Source organism: Enhydra lutris, unplaced genomic scaffold, assembly GCF_002288905.1.
Source record: "Enhydra lutris kenyoni isolate GAN:26980312 unplaced genomic scaffold, ASM228890v2 scaffoldscaffold25, whole genome shotgun sequence".
NCBI lineage: Eukaryota > Metazoa > Chordata > Mammalia > Carnivora > Mustelidae > Enhydra > Enhydra lutris.
This window is the reverse complement of record NW_019154109.1, coordinates 1184595-1205306: the sequence shown is the minus strand read 5'-3', so window position 1 is coordinate 1205306 and position 20712 is coordinate 1184595. Positions and strand designations below refer to the sequence as shown.

General features: G+C 37.3%; 1 protein-coding gene across 2 annotated transcripts in view; it reads right to left on the bottom strand.

Moving 5' to 3' along the window:
* LOC111151161 (crumbs 1, cell polarity complex component) overlaps positions 1–20712 on the bottom strand; it is a 137287-nt gene that overhangs the window by 99397 nt on the left and 17178 nt on the right. The window contains exons 2-4 of one of the 2 annotated variants that reach the window (XM_022508957.1): positions 16920–17115; positions 13859–13998; positions 7147–7329 (exon numbers count right to left, since the gene is read on the bottom strand). In XM_022508957.1, the coding sequence (XP_022364665.1) occupies positions 7147–7329; positions 13859–13998; positions 16920–17115 (519 nt within the window). The remainder of the gene's footprint in view (positions 1–7146; positions 7330–13858; positions 13999–16919; positions 17116–20712) is intronic. The other variant, XM_022508958.1, reaches the window with a different exon arrangement.

Genomic DNA, 20712 nt, shown 5'->3' with positions numbered 1-20712 from the left:
GCAAAAGACATAAATCCAGATTTGAAAAGCTGAATGGAGCCCAAATAGAACAAACACAAGTAAATTTACACCCAGACACATCATAAATAAAATTTTGAAAACTAAATACAAAGTTGAAGGTATTATCACTATCATGTGTTTTCTTTTCAAGCAGCCAGAGAAATGATGCATTACCTATATGGCAACACTAATTTCAATGACACGATTTCTGATTGTAAACCACGGAGTGTAGAAAGAAGTGGTACAGGGAGGAGGAGCTAAGGTGGTGGAGCAGTAGGAGGACCCTAGGCTTGCCTCATCCCTTGAACACAGCTAGATAAATATCAAATCATTCTGCATACCCAAGAAATCAATCTGGGGACTGACAGAACAAGCTGCACAACTAGAGGGAGAAAAGAGGCCACATTGTGGAAGGTGTGTAGAGATGTGGTTTGGGGGAGAAATGGATTGGGAGTGCTATGGAGGGGAGGGAGCCCTGTTGATGAAGAGAGGTGAAAGAGAGAGAGAGAAGAGGAGTGCAAGGAAAGCACTTTCCCAAAGCCACTGGCTGGGAAAACAAGAGGGGCTGATTTTTGTGAGTTTTTACAACCAGCAGGTCTCAAAGACTAGAGTTTTTTTGGCTTTTGTTTTTCCTTAGAGAGAGAGAGAGAGAGAGCACATGCACATATGTGCACACACAGGGCAGAGGGGGGAAGGACAGAAAGAGAATCTTAAGCAGGCTCCACGCCTAGCACGGAGCCCCACACACGGCTTGATCTCATGATCCTAGACCATGACTTGAGCCAATATCAAGAGATATTGGCTTAACTACCTAAGCCACACAGGCACCCCTCAAAGACTAAAGTTTCAGAGGTCCCAGGTATGGCTCATATAGAACCCAGTGGACACCACAGTGCTCTTGTGGAGAAGAATGACATATAGCCTGGGGGCAGAGGATGTGACCTGAGGATTCCCTGGAACACACTGGGAGAGATGATTCCCCCATTTTGCGGCACATTTGGGAGAGGAGGCATTGCCTCTCCAGGAACAAAAGAGCTAGCTGGTCCCAGTTCCCTCCCCACCCTTCAGCATAGGCACAGAGACACATGCTGATGGCAGCTAACCTGGACACTAGCTCTTTGCAGTGCTTTACTCCAAACTTTACACCCCTGTGTTTTGGTGCAACTGCCTTTCTGAGACAAACCTGCATCAGTCCCAGCATGGTAAGATCTTCTCCTGGAGGATCAGTATGGGTCCCTGCCAGGCCAGGTCCCTAAAGTTTGGGAGTTTTAAAACTCAGCTGACCTGCCTGGGATAGAACAGAAGTGGGCAGGCAGCCTGGACACAGTCAGCTGGTGATCTGGGGAACACTTGGGAAACACAAGGAGAGATTGTTCACTCTTCTGGGAGGGCTTCCTGGACAATGGTAGGCACAAATTCCCCCTCTGGGGTCAAGGGAGGGGGCTGGCCCCATTTGCCTGTCTGGCCCCTCAGCATAAACTAACTTCAGTAAGCATCACAGCACTAGCAATGGTGGCCTAAACCACTTACACTAAGCTCTACCCCCCTGCATGCTGCTGGTGCTGCTTTTGTGGGCAAGTGTACCTAAAACCCAAAGCAGCAGGCCCTTCCCCTAGAAGACCAGAACAACCCTGCCCTCCCCCACAACACACCCCATGTCTACTGACCATAGAGTTCTGCAAAGCTTCAGCTCTAGTGGAAATAGCATCAGGTCTCTTTTAACACCCAGACCGGAGCACACCTAGTTAAAACCCAACACACTTTGGCCAAGGTACAAACACTCCCCACTGCAGGCAAGGAGAAACTACAGAGAACTGACCTGAAGAAAAGAGCAGCCAAAACACAACAGCAGAGTGCATACAGCATGCACCAGAGATGCTTCCTAAAGCACCAGGCCCTGGATAGTATATGACTTCCTCTTAATAAAGCCATTACTCTCAGGACCAGGAAGCATAATAGACTTTCCTAACACATGGAAGATAGAGATCTAGACAAAATGTCAAGACAGAAGAATTCATCCCAAAAGAAAGAAGAAGAAAAGGTCACAGACAGGGATCTAATTGAAACAGATATAAAGAATATCCCTAATCTAATATTTAAAGCCATAATAATAAGAATACTAGTTGGGCTTAAGAAAAGCATAAAAGATAAGGAGTCCCTCACTGCAGAGATAAAACCCTTAAAACAAGTCAGGCCAAGATGAAATAAGCAAGAGCCAAGATTAGAAACTGACTGGATGTAATGACCACAAGGATGGAAGAAGCAGAGGAACAAATCAGTGATATAGAAGATAAAATTATGAAAAATAATGAAGCTGAAAAGAAAAGAGAAAGAAAAATACTGGATCATAAATGTAGACTTAGGGAATTCAGTGACTCCATAAAGCATAATAACATTTCTATCATAGGGGTCCCAGAAGAGGAAGAGAGGGAAAAGGGGGCAGAAAGTTTATGTAAGGAAATAATACCTAAAAACCTCCCTAATCTGGGGAAGGAGACAGACATCCAAATCCAGGAGGCATAGAGACTCCCATCAAAAGTTGTAGTCACCAAGACTGTATGGTACTGGCATAAAAACAGATTCAGGGACCAATGGAACAGAAGAGAAAACTAAGAAATGGACCCACAACTATATGGTCAACTAATCTTCAACAGAGCAGGAAAGAATGTCCAATGGAAAAAAGACAGTCTCTTCAACAAATGGTTGGGAAAACTGGACAACAACATGCAAGAGAATGAAACTGGACCACTTTCTTACACTACATATGAAACCAAATTCAAAGTGGATGAATGATCTAAATATGAGACAAGAAGCCATCAAAATCCTAGAGGAGAATGACAGACAGTAACTTTGACCTTGGCTATAGCAACTTCTTACTAGAAACATCTCCTGAGGCAAGGGAAACAAAAGCAAAAATGAACTATTGGGACCTCAAAAACTAAAACACAGCCTACAGAATGGGAGAAGATATTTGCAAATGACATCTCTGATAGAGGGTTAGTATCCAAAACCTATAAAGAACTTATCAAGCTCAACACCCAAAAAACAAATAATCCAGTGTAGAAATGAGATGAAGACATAAATAGACATTTTTCCAAAGAAGACATACAGGTGACTAGCAGACACATGAAAAGATGCTTAACATCACTCATCATGAGGGAAAAACAAATCAAAACTATAATGAGATATCACCTCACACCTATCAGAATGGCTAAAACTAACAAGTAAACAACAGATGTTGACGAGGATGAGGAGAAAGAGGAACCTTCTTACACTGTTGGTGGGGATACAAATCGGTGCAGCCACTCTGAAAAAGAATATAGAGGTTCTTCAAAAAGTTAAAAATAGAGGTGTGTCAAGGTGGCTCAGCTGGTCAGGCGTCTGACTCTTGATTTTGGCTCAGGTCACCATCTCAGGGTTGTGGGATCGAACTCCTCATCAAGCTCTGTGCTGGACCTGGAGCCTGCTTGGGATTCTTTCTCTCTCTATCTCTCCCTATACCCCTCCCTTGTTGCTCTATCTCTAAAAGAAAAAAAAAAAACCCAAAAAACAAAAAAAAGGGGTGTATAGCTTTTCAAATGCTGAAAGAATTGTCAGTTCTCTTCATGAGTTTTCTAAATTATATGGAGTGATTAATATAAGGATTATAATACCATCTGATCTTGAAGACAATGATGTTCTAAAATGGAGGAAGATAAAGGGACCTAAAATGGAAGTAAGTTCCCTTTACTTCACTCAAAGCAGTAAAATGTTAATACCAATAGGCTTGATAGATCACATGTGTATGCTGTAATACTCCAAACAACCACTATGAAAACAACACAAAATATCCAAATAAATAACTCAAGATGAAATCCTGAAAAAATGGTCAAGTAACCCATAGGAAAGTAAGAATAACAAAGGAATCCAATGGAGAACAAATAATAAAATGACAGAGTTCAAACTGAACATATCAATAATTACTTAAATGTTAATGGCCTAAATACATTAATTATAAGGAAGAAATTGACAGGATAAATTTTTTTTTTTAAACCATGAGAGACTGTGGACTCTGAGAGGCAAACTGAGGTGTTTGGAGGGGAGAGGGATGGGAGGGGTTGGGTGAGCCTGGTGGTGGGTATTGTGGAGGGCGCATATTTCATGGAGCACTGGGGTGTGGTGCATAAACAATGAATTCTGGGACACTGAAAAGAAATAAAATTTTAAAAATACTAAAAATAAATAAAAGCTTGACCTAATAATATGCTGTTTATAAGAAACTCACTTCAAATTCAATTACAAGTAGGTTGAAAGTATAAGGATGGAAAAAGGTATACTATGCAAACATCAATTTTTTAGCATGACTGTCTACGTAGAAAATCTGAAAGAATTCAAAAACTTTCCTGGAACTAATAAAAGATTATAGCAATGTTGCAAGGGATAAAGTTGATATACAGAAGTCAAATGCTTTCCTATACAACAGCAATGAACAAGTAGAATTAGAAATGAATAACACATTTATATTAGCATGTCAAAAATGAAATACTTAGGTATAAATCTAACAACATACATACTAGATCTATATGAGGAAAACTATAAATCTCTGATGAAAGATATCAAAGAACTACATAAGTGGAGAAATATCCCATGCTCATGAGTAGGAAGATTCAATATTGTCATGATGTTCGTTCTCTCCAATTTGATCTATAGATTCAATACAATCCCAAACAAAATCCCATCAAATAATTTCACAGATAACAACAAACTCATTCTAAAGTTTATATGGACAGGCAAAGGACCCAGGATAGCAACAGGATAATGAAAGAGAACAAAGTTGGAGAACTGACATGACCCAACTTCAAGACTTCAGACAGTAATCGCACATGGTATTGGCAAAACATACACAGATAGATAATTAGAACAGAATAGATGGCCTGGAAAAAGATGCATGTAAATAGAGTCATCTGATCAGGGACAAAGAAGCGAAGCAATAGTCTTTTCAGTACCTGGTGAAACAAGTGGATATCTACATGTAGAAAAGTAAATTTTCACACAAACCTTACATCCTTCATGAAAATTAACTCAAAATGGACTCACTGCAGACCTAAATGTAAAATACAAAACTATAAAATGTCTAGAAACTAACATGGGAGCAAACCTAGATAACCTTGGGTAAGCTGATGACTCTTTAGATACAACACCGAAGGCACGGTCCGTGAAAAGAAATATTGACAAACTGAACCTCATTAAAATTTAAAACTTTTGCTTTATGAAAGACAGTGTCAAGAGAATGAGAAGACATAGGGGATCATTGTTCATAAAAACTCTTTTTATTTTAGCAACACAACAAAACTAGATTTCTCAGTCTTTGTGGTCATATGACTAAATTTGACCAATAGAATGTGAATAGAGAGATAGCCACTACTTTTGGTATCGGCCTGTAAAAACCTTCCAGAGGCCATGCTCCATTTTCCCTCCCCTGCAAATGGCCTGCTGCAGAAGAGCATGATAAACTTGGAAACCACTTTTGAAGATGGAAAAAGAAAAAGAGGGAGAGAAGAGCCTGTGACCCTGAATCACCATTCAGAGGACAACTGATCATGAGAACCCATTTTGGATTTGACATCAGTGAAAAATAAGTGATTTCATTAAGCCATAGAGATGTGGGATAGCCAAGACTTCTTAACTCATATAATCATTCTTAGTTCCTCGGATATTGATGCCAACACACTTTCCCAAAACATCTGACTGCCTCTCCTGTTTGGACATGCAGATGCATTGGTCAAAATGTTCTTTTGTCCAATGAGGCAATATCTGCAGTGGCCTCTGGGTTTGATATAATTTTCTCTATATAACCCTAAATCTAACATTTAAAAACATTTATAACTCCCTTACCTTGTTTCAAGAAGAATTTAGAGTAGCTGACAAAAATACATACATTATACCAATATCAAATAACTTAGAAAAAAATAAGAAAAAAAGAGCAACCATAAGAAACAGAAACAGGAAATTTAAATAATCCCAGGTAAGGTAAATATATAAATATGTTCCAGAAAAAAGCTAATGCTGTAGAACCCACATTAACCAATAAGATTTCTAGCCACCTACATAATTGGGAAATATGATATATTCCATGAATTTATTTCATGCTTTTTATCATTTATTAAGATTTATCTGCATGCCTTTTTATTAAGGGAAAAAGAAAGCAAGCTAGAAGTTGTTCAGGAAAAATACTACTTATCCTGACCTTGAGGAGATTTTTCTCCTATGTGTTCTGATAGAGAGGACGGTGAATAACAAACTCTCTCCCACAGCAAACACTGCCATGAATCAAAAGATTAAATTTCTCAAGTGAAACACAAAAAGGGATAGTAAATGGAGACAGACACCCACCCTCCTCTTTTTTCTTGTTCCTCATTTACTTTTCTCAGAAATCTTTAATAACAACTGAAATATTTTCCTCAGATATCAATTAATTAATCTATTGAGAAAGAAATAAGATGGAAAGGTAGATTGTAATTAGTTTTCTCAGTGGTATCTATGCAGTTGTAGGTCAGTTGCTACTCATTACTAAATATGGGGACTGTCTCCAAACTTCTTTTTTTTTAATCTCTAAACTTCTGAAATTTTTCAGAACATGGAAGCAGACACAAATACAACTGCTCATTGGAAAATATACATGCAAACTTCCTCTGGGTTTCAGAGTAAGAATGCTGTATAAAAAGATAGAGTCACTTAACTTAAACATATAGAACACCTTTAGCTATAAAGCAGTGAGGAAGATTACTTGAGACTAGATGATTTTTCTCAGTGTAAATATAAATAAGTACACTAACTTTTTTGAGAGCAAATTTGAATAATGTAAAAGTTTAATATCACTATAAAATAAAAATTCCAACATTTTCTGTTTTTAAAATAAAGAATTGGAGTTGGGTTCCAGTTCCCAGCATAGTGGATAAAAACATTTCCCTCCTTTATCCTTATTTTTAACATTTTCTTCATGATTTGAAGAATTAGGATATATGAAACATGGTATTTTTCACGCCCACAAGGGGGACCCTTTGCACCACAGCAGCAGAGATCTTACTGCTAATACACCATTTGACTGAATGCATGATCTGCCATAAAGTACTAGAGAGTCAAGTCCTCTCTCCTCTTTGCCCTCACCTGTGAGTCCAGGCGGACAGATACAAACATAACGTGAGGATTCAGGGTGGCTGAATGAAGAAGGCAGCTGAGCAAGGCGTCCATGTTGTTTCTCTGGGGACAGCTCTACACACGTCCCACCAGACCGGCAGGGGTTCCTGTTGCATTCGTTGATATGGGTCTCACATTGGGCACCCGTGTATCCTGTAGGATAAAAGTTCAGAGAAGCAGCTGAGTCAAAACTCCTCTCCCAGAGTTTATGCCTGAAAGGAGGCTGACCACCGTGCTGGTACCAATTAACAGGACCAGGTGTTGCCCTCAAGGAGCTAACAAGGAGAATCTGGTAAGAGAAGCTTTCTTGGCCAATAGCAGTAGCAAAGGAATCACATGTACCAATGTACTGACCAATATTTTTTTTTAAAGATTTTATTTATTTATTTGACAGACAGAGATCACAAGTAGGCAGAGAAGCAGACAGATAGAGAGAGGTGGAAGCAGGCTCCCTGCAGAGCACAGAGCCCGATGTGGGGCTCGATCCCAGGACACTAGGACCATGACCTGAGCCGAAGGCAGAGGCTTTAACCCACTGAGCCACACAGGTGCCCCCTGACCAATATTTTTAAAAAATATTTGATTAATAAGATAAAATGGGACTTCAGGATAACTTTGATTTCCTGATTATTTTAATTCCTGATTATTAAATTATTATTTAGTTATCCTCAGATACTCCAACTGAATTTTTAGCAAGAAAATATTTTTAAAGAAAATAGCCCAAAAGAAAAAAAAAAGAAAATAGCCAAAAAGTCAGTAGAAACTACATAGCCAGCCCTAAATTCTTTTCTTAGAACTCAAAGCAAAGGCAAATGATTACTTCGTCACACTGAGTTAGACAGAATAAAAAATTACTTTGTATTTAAATGGATTTAGCTGGGTCATTTTATTAAGGATAAGAATAAAAACAAGACATTTAGTACTTTACAAAAAATTTAAATATTAAATATAAAAGACAGTCCATGCCAGAACTATTTATTTTGCTTTACATACACGTGCACCTGTTTTTAAAAAACTATATATATTCATAAATATAGTCTTATTGTGTGCATATTAACATACCTGGAATCGCACTGTACACATCCTTCTGTAACTTACTTTTTTCACTCCCTTGCACAATCTATCCATGTTAGTACTATAGATCTAATTCATAATTTTAAACTATTCCAAGTATTCTGTAACATGGAAATACCATAGTTTAATTATATATGCATGCTTCTGTAAATGTCCGGGTATAACATTGGGGTCTTTACGTAGGATGGAATTTCTGAGTTATAGATTAAGTACATTTTTTATTTTAATAGACACTGATAAACACCGATAAACACCTCTGGAGTAGTTGTGCCATCTATATACTTATTAGCACTGGATGAAGATGCATATAGTTCCAAGCTTGCCAAAAATTGCTATTACCAAGTACAATGTTTTACCTGTTAGTTGGATTTTTAAAAAATTGTATTTCATTAATGTTTGGGTTTACATTTTCCCCAGTTACTATTGAATTTAACATGCTTTTGGATTTTTAAAACTCATTTCATATCAGTTTCCTGTTTTTCCCGTTAGACTGTCTTTCTGATTGATTTATAAGATGATTTACATAGCATGATACATACATAAGCTGAAATATGAAGTTCTTAAAGAACATAATTTGACTTATAATACAAGTGACTTTACAGTCAACTAAAAATCTTTGCACTGTCACTTAACTCTGCTGAGAAATATGTTTTTAAAATGAAATTTACAATCCAAAATTATAAAACCTATAAATCTGATCACGGTATTTTCTTTACTTTAAAATAATTCAGTGGCGGGCGCCTGGGTGGCTCAGTTGGTTGGGCGACTGCCTTCGGCTCAGGTCATGATCCCAGAGTCCTGGGATCTAGTCCCACATTGGGCTCCCTGCTCCATGGGGAGTCTGCTTCTCTCTCTGACCTTCTCCTCTCTCATGCTCTCTCTCACTGTCTCTCTGTCAAATAAATAAATAAAATGTTTAAAAATAAAATAAAATAATTCAGTGGCTTCTGCTTTCATACAAAATAAAATTCAAAATCCTTAACCTGAAATGCCCTTTATTATCTGGCCCCATTCCCATCTCTACATTCTTTCCCTAGAATGTTTTGTTCCCTGGGGCCTTTATGACAGGGTTTCCTCGCCTAGAAAATGCTCCTCCAAGACCGTGGTTGGCTAAGCCTCAGTTTTGAGACTTAATCTTGTATGACTGTCTTGGAATGGCTTTTTCTCATGAACAGATTTAAGTAAAATCCCTTTGTTTTCTCTCATATCACCCAGTTATTTCTTTCATCGCTCATACAATAATTTATTATTTTTGTTATTGTCTTTATGTATAGTGCATCCCTCAATAGACCTTAAGCTCCAAAAAAGCAAGGACTATTTTTTATTTATTCACCACTCTAATACCGAGCAATGCATAAATAGTAGACTTCCAATCAATGACTGAATGAGAGCCAAAGAGTAATAATCAACAGTTTAGATTACAATTCTAGTTTAGCAAGTAAATTGGAGAATTGACTATTAATAAGCAAATAATGAGGACATGATATGATGATTCATTTTGTAATTTAAATAAAAGCCTGAATGAGGTCATATGTCAAATCATAACCACAACACAAATTCTGTTGCTCAACAGTATAATACCTTTGTCACATAAGACCTTGAGTTCTTTCTCAACTATTTGAAGAAGAAATTTCCAGATGAAAAAGGAAATTAGGGGCACCTGGGTGGCTCAGTGGGTTAAAGCCTCTGCCTTCGGCCCAGGTCATGATCCCAGGGTCCTGGGATCGAGCCCCGAGTCAGGCTCTCTGCTTAGCAGGGAGCCTGCTTCCCTTCCTCTCTCTCTGCCTGCCTCTTTGCCTACTTGTGATCTCTGTCTGTCAAATAAATAAATAAAATCTTTAAAAAAAAAAAAGAAAAAGGAAATTAAAAGCACATTCAGATCAAATCCCACAATCCTTTGTGGTGACCCTCCCCCTACCAAGAACCCTAGTTAATGGTTCTTGGTTCCAAAGTTCTCTCTATTTTTTTTTTAAGATTTTGTTTATTTATTTGACAGACAGAGATCACAAGTAGGCAGAGAGGCAGGCAGAGAGAGAGGAAGGGAAGCAGGCTCCTTGCTGAGCAGAGAGCCTGATTCGGGGCTTGATCCCAGGACCCGAGATCATGACCTGAGCTGAAGGCAGAGGCTTTAACCCACTGAGCCACTCAGGCATCCCTTAAACCCACTTTTTCATAAGTTTTTATAAAGTGGTATTCCTTGTGCTACACTGAACTTATTGAAGAAAACTCCAACTATTTTCAATTTTCTTCTCAGTTTAAGTCTCAAGTTTCATACCCAGGCCAGGTTATGAAGTAATTTAAAACCTTCATAAATCCTTTCTTACTTTCTGACTCATGCATGATCCTATTCCTATAGTGAACATTAGGAAGGTTCTGATTTATGGTCTTCCCAGTCCTGTCCCCACCACTGAGGCCCTGTGGGAATTTTGTTTGCTACTCCCTTTAACCATGTATATAAATAGACTCCTTCAGTGAAGGCTATATTCAATAGTTTTAATAAGTTTTTCTACAAAACTTTGTATAAAGGAACAATATGATATTGAGTCGAGTCCCCAGAATTCTTATGTTTTTCTTTTTTTAAACAAATCCAATCTTACCTGGGTAACAAGAAAAAATTTAAGATAAGCATTTAAGATGACTAATACTTCTTGTAATTAATTACTTTTGAAGTGAGGACCCCAGTGGTGGATTCTTGCCATTGCCTTCAGTTGTGGTGGTCTTGTAATCCGAAGGAATGGTCTCTTTTTCTTAGATACAGGGTACTCTGAAGCATTAAATCTTCTCTTTATATATCACAGTAAGAATAGGATACAAAGACATTCTGAAATTTTCTATCTAGGCAAAATCACCATCATCCAGTAACCCAAGAAAGAAATTCAAGCAGAACTGCCCTTGCGCTGTGCCCCTTTCTTAATTCTCACATCATAGCTGCCTCCTCAAGAGTCTCATGGCTGTCCATTCCCTCATCCCCACCCTTAACCCTGTAGTCATAGTTCTGGCAAATAGCCTTATCTCTTGTTTAAACTACTGAAGAACTTTTTTGTTGTTCTTATTTACTAGAATCGGTGCCTTTTGTTTTATTTCTCTCAATCATCTTCCACTCACTCTCACTCTCTTCCAGAAAGTTATTACTAAATCTGCAGGCCGGATTATGCTACCTCTCTGTCCCATAGTGTTCCAGGCAGACAAGCAGCATTGTGATCTGGCTTGAGTCTTGTCTTGTTCCCCAAGCTCAACTCTCTACCAACAGCGCGATGTTGTCCAGCATTTTGGAACAATCACTCAAAGTTCTACAACTGGATATGCTCTTTTCCATGTGTGCCTATAGCCCTTTCTTCCGTCTTCCTTTCCCTTCCTCTCTTCTTTCCTTAAATCAATTATGAGCTACTACGTGCCAGCCACAGGGTCTCTTAATTTTGGTACCTAGTTAACATTTATTGAGTGCTTACTATGGTCTAGGCTGATGTAGGAACTTTATATATATTACTGGATCTCTTTCTAAAGTAATTCTACAAAGTGAATATTATTATCATCTTTGCTTTATAGATGAGGAAACCAAGGCTCAGAGCAGTAAAGTAACTGCTCCAAAGCCACACAGTTAGTGAATACATTTCTGGGATATGCTTCGTGATCTTTCAAATTTTCTAAAATGGTGCCTACTGGATCAGACCATCTCTGTACTTCTTCTCCCCTTATTCCCTGTTATAGAATCTATCGTAACCTTTTACTGTACCAAAAATTGTAATATGCACATTTTTTTACACTCTTTCTCTACTAGAATTTAAATTCTTTGGAAGAAGGGACCATGTCTTTTTGATTCCCAGACCCCTGATACATATATGTGGTACTGCAATCCCTGTGGCTTAAATGATTGAATCCATGAATGAATAGAACCCATATTGCTTTGTCTCTCTCTCTCTCTCTTTTTTTAGATAGGTCTTCTTAACTGCCTCACTTCATTACAAACCCTCTAGAGAACAGAAACCATTCTCATATGTAATTCCTACCTCCTGTTGTAGAACCTGGTACCTAGTAACAGTTGCTTTTTTTGAGTACCTAATATGTTCCAGGCCCTATTTTTATAATTTTATTCTTCATAATAATACAAGTCATTTTTTCACCCCTCATTTGCAGATGAGGAACTTAAGAAATGAGAGGTAACCACCTTAGTCCACTCAGTTAATAAGGGATAGATTTGTTCTATTCCCAAATTGTCTACTCTACCCATATCCAGATAGAATCTTGTACAGAGTGTTAATTGAATGTTGGGTGTTGACTGATCACAAGAAAGTGAAAAAACACATTTTGGATTATTTTCAGTATTTAAATTAAACCATTGACCAAAGGGCAAAAAACAGGCCCTATTCGTTATCTGGAAGTGGGTAGACACATGACTTCTAAAGATTCCTGAGCCACAGAATTCAGAGCTTCCTTTTACACTTTCACATTTTTTTAAAAGATTTATTTATTTGACAGAGATCACAAGTAGGCAGAGAGGCAGGCAGAGAGAGAGGGGGAAGCAGGCTCCCTGCTGAGCAGAGAGCCCGATGTGGGGCTTGATCCCAGGAACCAGGGATCATGACCTGAGCCAAAGGCAGAGGCTTTAACCCACTGAGCCACCCAGGTGCCCCTCACATTTGTTTTTTACCTACAAAATATATGCAGCCAAAGCATTCTAAATGTCCCTTAGACAATGAGATGCCTTTCAATGGGAAGCTGCTAACAACTGGATTGACCTCAGTCTCCGAGTTTCCTCCCCAACCACAGGATTATTTTTTCTTTAGACAGTAAAATGAAAGGGAGAAACGGAAGATGCTCGGTAAGCTTTAAACAGCTAGATTTGAAATAATCATAAGTTTATCATTTTTTACTAGAGGATCAAGAAAGAGGAGATATACTCTTTTATTTTTATCAATGAAATCAAAGTGAGAATTAGTTTAAAAATATGTCAAGCAGGTTTTTTTGCCAAAATTAACATCAATATTTAAAGATGACTTGTTGACTTGAGTGTTATATAATGTTTTCTACTGCTTCTGGTATCACCTCTACACTCAGCTTAATTACCCCTTATGTGTAATTTTTAGTTGTGGTTTATGTATATTAAACTTGTAATCTCACTTATATTATAAATGCCTAGGAGAATACACCCATTTCTGGAATATTCTATATCCTCTATGGGGACCATCATAATTATGTTGACTGACTCCATGAATTATAATATAATCTCCTAGGATTTTAATACTATTTCATGAGTTTCCATATATTCTAGGTATTACAGAAAACATGTTGGAAGAAAAGGAAGCATCTTCAAGTGAATTTTTCTCCATGAAGACCATGCTGAAATTGACTCTTCTATTCATTTTTTCCTCTCCATTTTTTCTAGAAAGTTCTGATGATTGGGCAACTTGGTAACCTACTTTGGACAATGCATAGTGTAGCCATAAGTATGTGTGAACAATGAAGAATACAATTAAATTAAAAATGATAAGTAGAAGAAAGAGTTGGTTTTATACTTTTAACAATAAGAATTTTTAGTTCGTGTTTGCTCTAAGTGATTTGTTTCTATTCTAAGCCCCCCCCCCACAAAAGGAAGATCTTTGTCACTTACCAGGCCAGCAGTGACAAGTGTAATTGTCAGCACTGTCCTCACATGTAGCGTTATTATGACAGGGTTTTGACCAACACAGAGGCATCAGGGTCTCACAATGTGTCCCTGTGAATCCACTACCCGTGCAGTTACAGCTATAGCTGGAGAGTAAAATGAAATTTTCACATCAACTCTTGGTCATATCGAGATCAAATATCTTTATTCTGTCTCTTCCCCTGACCATCTGAGACCCAAGGCATGGTTTTAATACTTATAGCAAGAAATCTAGGGAATCATCTCTATAAGCCTGAAAACATTATGTATTTCCATACTAATATCTGATTATCTTTTTTAATTTATAGTATGGCTTCCTGCAAAATGATTGGGAAACCATGATGACTAACTTCAGTTTTCTCATCCATAAATTGAAGATAATAATACCTATGTCAAGGGTTATTGTGATAATTAAATGTGCATAAAAAGAATAGACACAGTATCTGAAGCATCAGAAAAACACTGAATTACTACTAAGTAGGACTAAATAAAGTTGTTAATATTTATGAAGGCAATAGAGAATGATTTATACCACTGTGTCATTCTTTTATATATACAGCCCATTAATAAGGTCCCTTATGAAAAATGAAACAATAAATTATTTAAAAAACAGGAAAAGCCCTCATTATATGAACTGTGACTTATGTTCTCTTATTTTTACATTACAGAAATATTTGAGTCTTGCTATTTCTAACCATTCTTTGGTTGAGTGAGATTATCTGACAGATTCAGAACACAAACCTGATGGAGAAACTTGTTGACTTTATCAAGAGGAGTCTTTTAATTTAGATGGGATCTCCTCACGGACTTAGTACTATAAAAAGATGGGCTTGCACACTCAACTTAGATAAAATGAAGGTCTGGAGGAAAGAACGCCTATGAATATATAAAGAGTTGGAGTCCTGTCCATTATGGTTTGTCTGTATATTTACCATCAAATACAGAGACTAAGATTTCACACTAAGATTTCACTAATGAAATATTAGCAAATGTAATCAGTTACTATAATTTTTGTATGTATTACTAGTGATAAATCCTCTTACTAATTAAAAACATTTACCAAAAATCTACTATATACAAGATGTTAGAGATAAGAGCCATGTACTTAGGCTGACTAGTGGATCTCAATTTCTAGAATTAGAGACTCTATTGGCACACTCCTTTGGTCTGCAAGAACCTATTTTCTGTGTGTGTGCGTGTGTGTGTGTAGTTTCTGACTTTCCCATTAACCTCATAGCAAATGTGGTACTTTCTTGTTGTGGGAAATCAAAATCAAGTTGTACTTGTTGACCTTGGGGTTATCTTCTCAAAATTTAGGTAGTAAGAGAAATAAGGGTAAAATTAAAAAAAATATTCATGGCACATGAGTTGAAGAAATGGAAGGTAGCAGGAGTCAGCCTTGTTCTGCTTGCATTTCCATAGGAAGCAAAAGCTTTGTGTGTTTTCTGTCTGATGCTTTGTGGAGACAGCAAAGCATGGATGGAAGGAGCTCCTGCTCTTCCTCTGGACTGCATGTATGGAAACTTGCATTCTGGTGTGTCTGCATGTTGGTCAGTAACCTGCCTTCAGGAATGTAGATTCTAGCCCCTGGAGGATGATTTGGGTAAAACTGAAAGTCAGAGGCAAGATGTGGAACGTGATTAGAAGTTAGGCTTTATAGTTTACAAAAGAAATATACATCTACATTGTTCTATTTATTTTTTTTAAAGATTTGTTTATTTATTTGGGAGGGGGAAGGAGGAAAGGCAGAAGAAGAGAGAGAATCTTAAGCAGACCCCACTCGGGCTCAGTCCCATGACCCTGAGATCATGACCTGAGCCTAAACCAAGAGTTGGGTCATTTAACCAAGTATGCCACCCAGGCACCCCACATTGTTCTATTTAAAATTGTATCATTTTGCTGATAGTTGAAATACATGTGCCCTTTTCCCCTTTTAAGTCTGATTCTCTTTGAAACTCAGATTTGGGATAAATTCTATCTTTTTAAATAAAGGAGAGTTGGATTCTAGTCCTTCCTTTGCAAACAATTAACTGTGTGAACTTGTGGGAGTCACCTAACTTCCCTGAACTTTAGACACCTTGATGTAATGGGAGACTATTAATGCTCACCTTGCCTTCCAGTGAGCTGTTGAAGGACCCAATAAGACATTAAGTACTAATGTTGTTCAAATTGTTATGCATTTGATAACTCAATATTTGTGTTAAAATAGGTATCAGGGGCGCCTGGGTGGCTCAGTCGGGTAAGCCTCTGACTCTTGATCTCTGCTCAGGTCATGATCTCAGGGTCGTGAGTTCTAGCCCGATGCTGGGCTCCATGCTGGGCTCCATGCTGGATGTGGAGCCTATTAAAAAAAATTAGGTATCAGAAAGTTCTCTAAAATATTTTATACCAATTCAACTACCATTACCTAAATTTATTATATGTATCATATTAAGGTGTTATTTGTTTGTTTACTTATTTTACTGAAAAGCCAATGATAGAATCTGCTTTGGAGCAGAATCACATGGCTACTTCTCGCCATTCTACTCTTTCAACAGTATTCACCCAATTCCCCGAAAACCTGAAAATTCAAGATATAATCAATTTAATACCACTGCCTTTTCCAACAGTGTTTTTATATAAAATTCCTGAAGAATTTCTATTTCACCACTTGATTTATATGCTTGTTATTATGTAAATACAACCTAATATTTACTTACAGAATGATCTCTAGCTCTGTTTTTGCACCTTCCCTATCTACAACAGGTTTAATTCATGGAATTTAAAAGCTGGCATTTTTCTGTATCATAAAAGTTCTAAACGATTATGAGAGTGACTCGGAAAATCCTCACTTTTGGGACAAATGTCCTCCAAAGGATGCATTTTTGAAGTAAAACCTGAATGTAACTATTTGTTGTCTCTTAAAGGGTAAAGCAATATGAACATTTTCGACCAAGGACATGAGCTCTCCAAACTCCCCAGAGTGATGTAATAGCTGTTGGTCCATGAGTTCTCTCTAAGCCAATCACCCAAACAGGAGAAAACGTACCTGCTGTGCCCATCTACGCACAGCCCGCCATGGAGGCACGGCTGACTGGCACATTCATCGGTATTGAGTTCACAGTGTTCACCTACGAATCCAGGGGGACAGTCACAGAAATAAGCCCCCAGAGCATCCCGACAAGTTGCACCATTTCGGCAGGGCTGGGACCGACATTCATCAAATTCCATTTCACAGTTCACACCTTTTAAGAGAGTCAGCACAGATAAAAGGAAAAGTTTTAGCGCAGCATTCATATTTTAGCTCTTTGCCAGTGCTTTATTTACCAGAGCACTTGTCAAATGTTATGTTACCCATAATAATTTTCCTCCTTAATTGTAATTGATATTAACTTCCTGGCACACTTGTGGGAAGTTGCACAATGCACAGCAGCTGTTACTTACAAAGAACTGTTGCATACAACAGCTTGTGGCGCTTTAGTCTGTTCAAACAAGTCATTTTTAGAACAAAGTTACTGTTAACTGTAATTTTGTTGGAAGCTTAAAAGGGACTGGTCAATGTTTGCAAATTATTTTTAAACAGTTAGTTCGGCATCATGTAAAGAAGTGGGTAAGAGCTCAGACTCCAAAGTCAAACGAGCTGAGTTGGGATGTTGGCACGGCCACTTATTAGCCATGTGACCTTAAACTATTCTTAACCTTTCCGTATCTCAGTTTCTGCACCTGAAAAATGGGACCAATACTTGTAATTACCTCACAATTACAATGTGTTTAAAGTGCTTATGATAGTAGGTGAAACATACTAAATGTTATTAGAAGAAAAAAAAAACAATACTTGTTCTTTCAACATTTATTGTACAAATACAATGTGCAATTAATTCCTTAAGTGCTCCGTCTGCAGAGGCTTTTTTTTTAATTTAAATTTTCTGTAGTGTTGTAAAATACTACTTTCAATTAGGAAATCAGTTTCTGATTTAAACTTAATATAATTAGTGGCACTATTAGGAGCTACTTCATTTTAAGGTAATGTTACATTAAAATATATGTATTTATAGTAAGTGAAAATTATTTAGTAAGTAAAGAAGTCTAAGATTTACAAAAGTAGTCACATGGAGACAAACTACCCTACTGAATCTGTCAAAATAATATTTGATAGACAATAGTCAAATTTGCATATGTTTTAAAAGATGCAAAATGGAGAGTATCTATTTTTACATATCTTTATTTCTATGCCTATAACTCAGGATAATAAATTATGTATTAAAATGATATTGAAGGATTTTCAAATGACTCAGAAGTTATTAATAGTTTGATTATGTGCCACCTTTCCTGACAAAAAAAGTGGTTGAATATGCTAACATTGCTGACCATTTACAACTGTGACTAGATTCTATAAATACCTAAGTTGAAAGGGATACCAGCATATTAAACTTGGTTGCTTTTTTTAAGAAGAAAAAAACTTAAAAATTAAATTTTACATCGATAAGAATAGAAAGCTGTGGAACAGTAGTATTTGTTGCAAGGAAAATGGCTTGCTGTGTGAGGCCTGGCCACTTCTTACCCAGTCTAGGAATAAGATCAATCATATCTGTTGTATTTGGCATTAGTAATGTCAAGAGAAAGAACACTGAACTGGCCAGTAGAAGACCTACATTCTCATTCTTAGTCTCTCTGAAATGGCTTTTCAGCAGTATTTTAGTATCCCTATTTCTGCCATGCAAAATAAATGACAATAGATATCTCTATTTTCAAGAATGTGAGATAAATATAATAAGTTCTTTAAAATATTTTTTCTTATAATTATTTTTTAATATATATAGCAACTCATATGGTAAGGGGTTAGTCTTCAGTAATTATAAGGCACAAAATTACCTGAAATGACAATGATCAATCCTAACTTTAAGCAGAATGAACTATGCCCACCCAAGAATGTGTGGTCATTGTGGGTTCCCATAGTGCTCTCTGAGCAGCGGGCAACTGGCACTTACTCGGTACCTGCCATATGTAGGCTCAAAGCATGGTGATTTCACATGTATTCTTGCCTGTGTCCCATACTCGTCAATGGCTGTCTTTGTACAATTCCTATCACTACATATTCCCTATGTACAATTCCCCACTATATACATATTGTCAATCCAGTTGTCCAGAGTGCCTTTGCCCATGTGATGTTGGATTATGTCCTTTGGTAGTTTAGTCATCTATATTTGCTGGAAAGTAGTAATATATCAAGCCAAATTAGTGGTTTAGAACTTGTTAAAGCGTTTCTAAATTTTATCTTATAACTCAAATAAAATTCATATAGCCATCTGATACACACCCAGATTACTTCCTAGTGCTTAAGAAATACATTTTAAACCATTATTTTAAATTCTGAAGCTCCACTTATATGTTGCAGCTCAACTACATTAGCTTTAAAGTGATCCTGATGTACAAATAAGAATGGGCTTGAGTAGTTTAGATACAGTTTCAACTCAGCTGGTTACTTTGGGGTGATTTATTTGTATTATCTTGATATTATTTAATGATACAATTTTTATTGCATCTTATCACTACTGCTGATATAGACAAAAATTATTGGGTCAATGTCTGCATGATGCAAAAGTATCCAGATGAAATGTGGTGAAGTACAGTCAGTTATCCAGATGTCTGTGTGTTTCCAGATGCTGGCTTCATACATAAAACATATGGATAACTAACTATGGTTTTCGTTTTTCATTTGGATACTTGCTGTCAATCACATGCTTACATCCACTGAATATACAATTATTCAACCTTCAAAACCATACCTGAACTGTGAGGCCCATTCTATCTGGAAACATTCACTTTATGCCTAGTGTTAGTAAGTGCAGCACCATATTACTGTAACTGTATGTGGTAACAGAAATTGAAAAGAGTCACAGTGAGTAGTATTTCTGTGGTTGATTGTCTAAGAAACAGAAAATTCATAATTGTATAGTTGTTTCACAAAAATCCACCCAGGAACCAAACCAATCTGTTGGAATTCATTAATAGTTAATAGTATGAAACATAAAAAAATAGAAAGTGTGTGTGGGGAGAAACAAACCACACAGGACAAGAAGAACTCTGCACCAAAAGAAGAAAGTATAGGACAGGAAAAGAAAAATCCACAGATGTCATTAGCTTTGGTAACTCATTATAACAAATACTGTGCTAATATCCACAAAGGCATCCCTACATAAAAATAGGGACCTAAGGTGTCAGATCATTAATTCCTGACAGTCCAAGATAATTTCACTCTAAACTACTCAATTTGCATTAACTGTTAAAAGAGGTTCAGAAATTTTCTCACAGCCAAATATTAACTAATATCTGCAACAACTTTGTTTTCTTTTTTTTTTAAATTTTTTAAAAATTTCTTTTCAGCATAACAGTATGCATTGTTTTTGCACCACACCCAGTGCTCCATGCAATACGTGCCCTCCCCAATACCCACCACCTTGTTCCCCCAACTTCCCACCCCCCACCCCTTCAAGACCCTCTGGTTGTTTTTCAGAGTCCATACTCTCTCATGGTTCACCTCCCCTTCCAATTTCCCTCAACTCCCTTCTCCTCTCTATCTACCCATGTCCTCCATGTTATTTGTTATGCTCCGAAAATAAGCGAAACCATATGATAATTGACTCTCTGCTTGACTTAATTCACTCAGCATAATCTCTTCCAGTCCCATCCATGTTGCTATAAAAGTTGGGTATTCATCCTTTCTGATAGAGGCATAATACTCCATAGTGTATATGGACCACATCTTCCTTATCCATTCGTCCGTTGAAGGGCATCTTGGTTCTTTCCACAGTTTGGCGACCGTGGCCATTTCTGCTATAAAC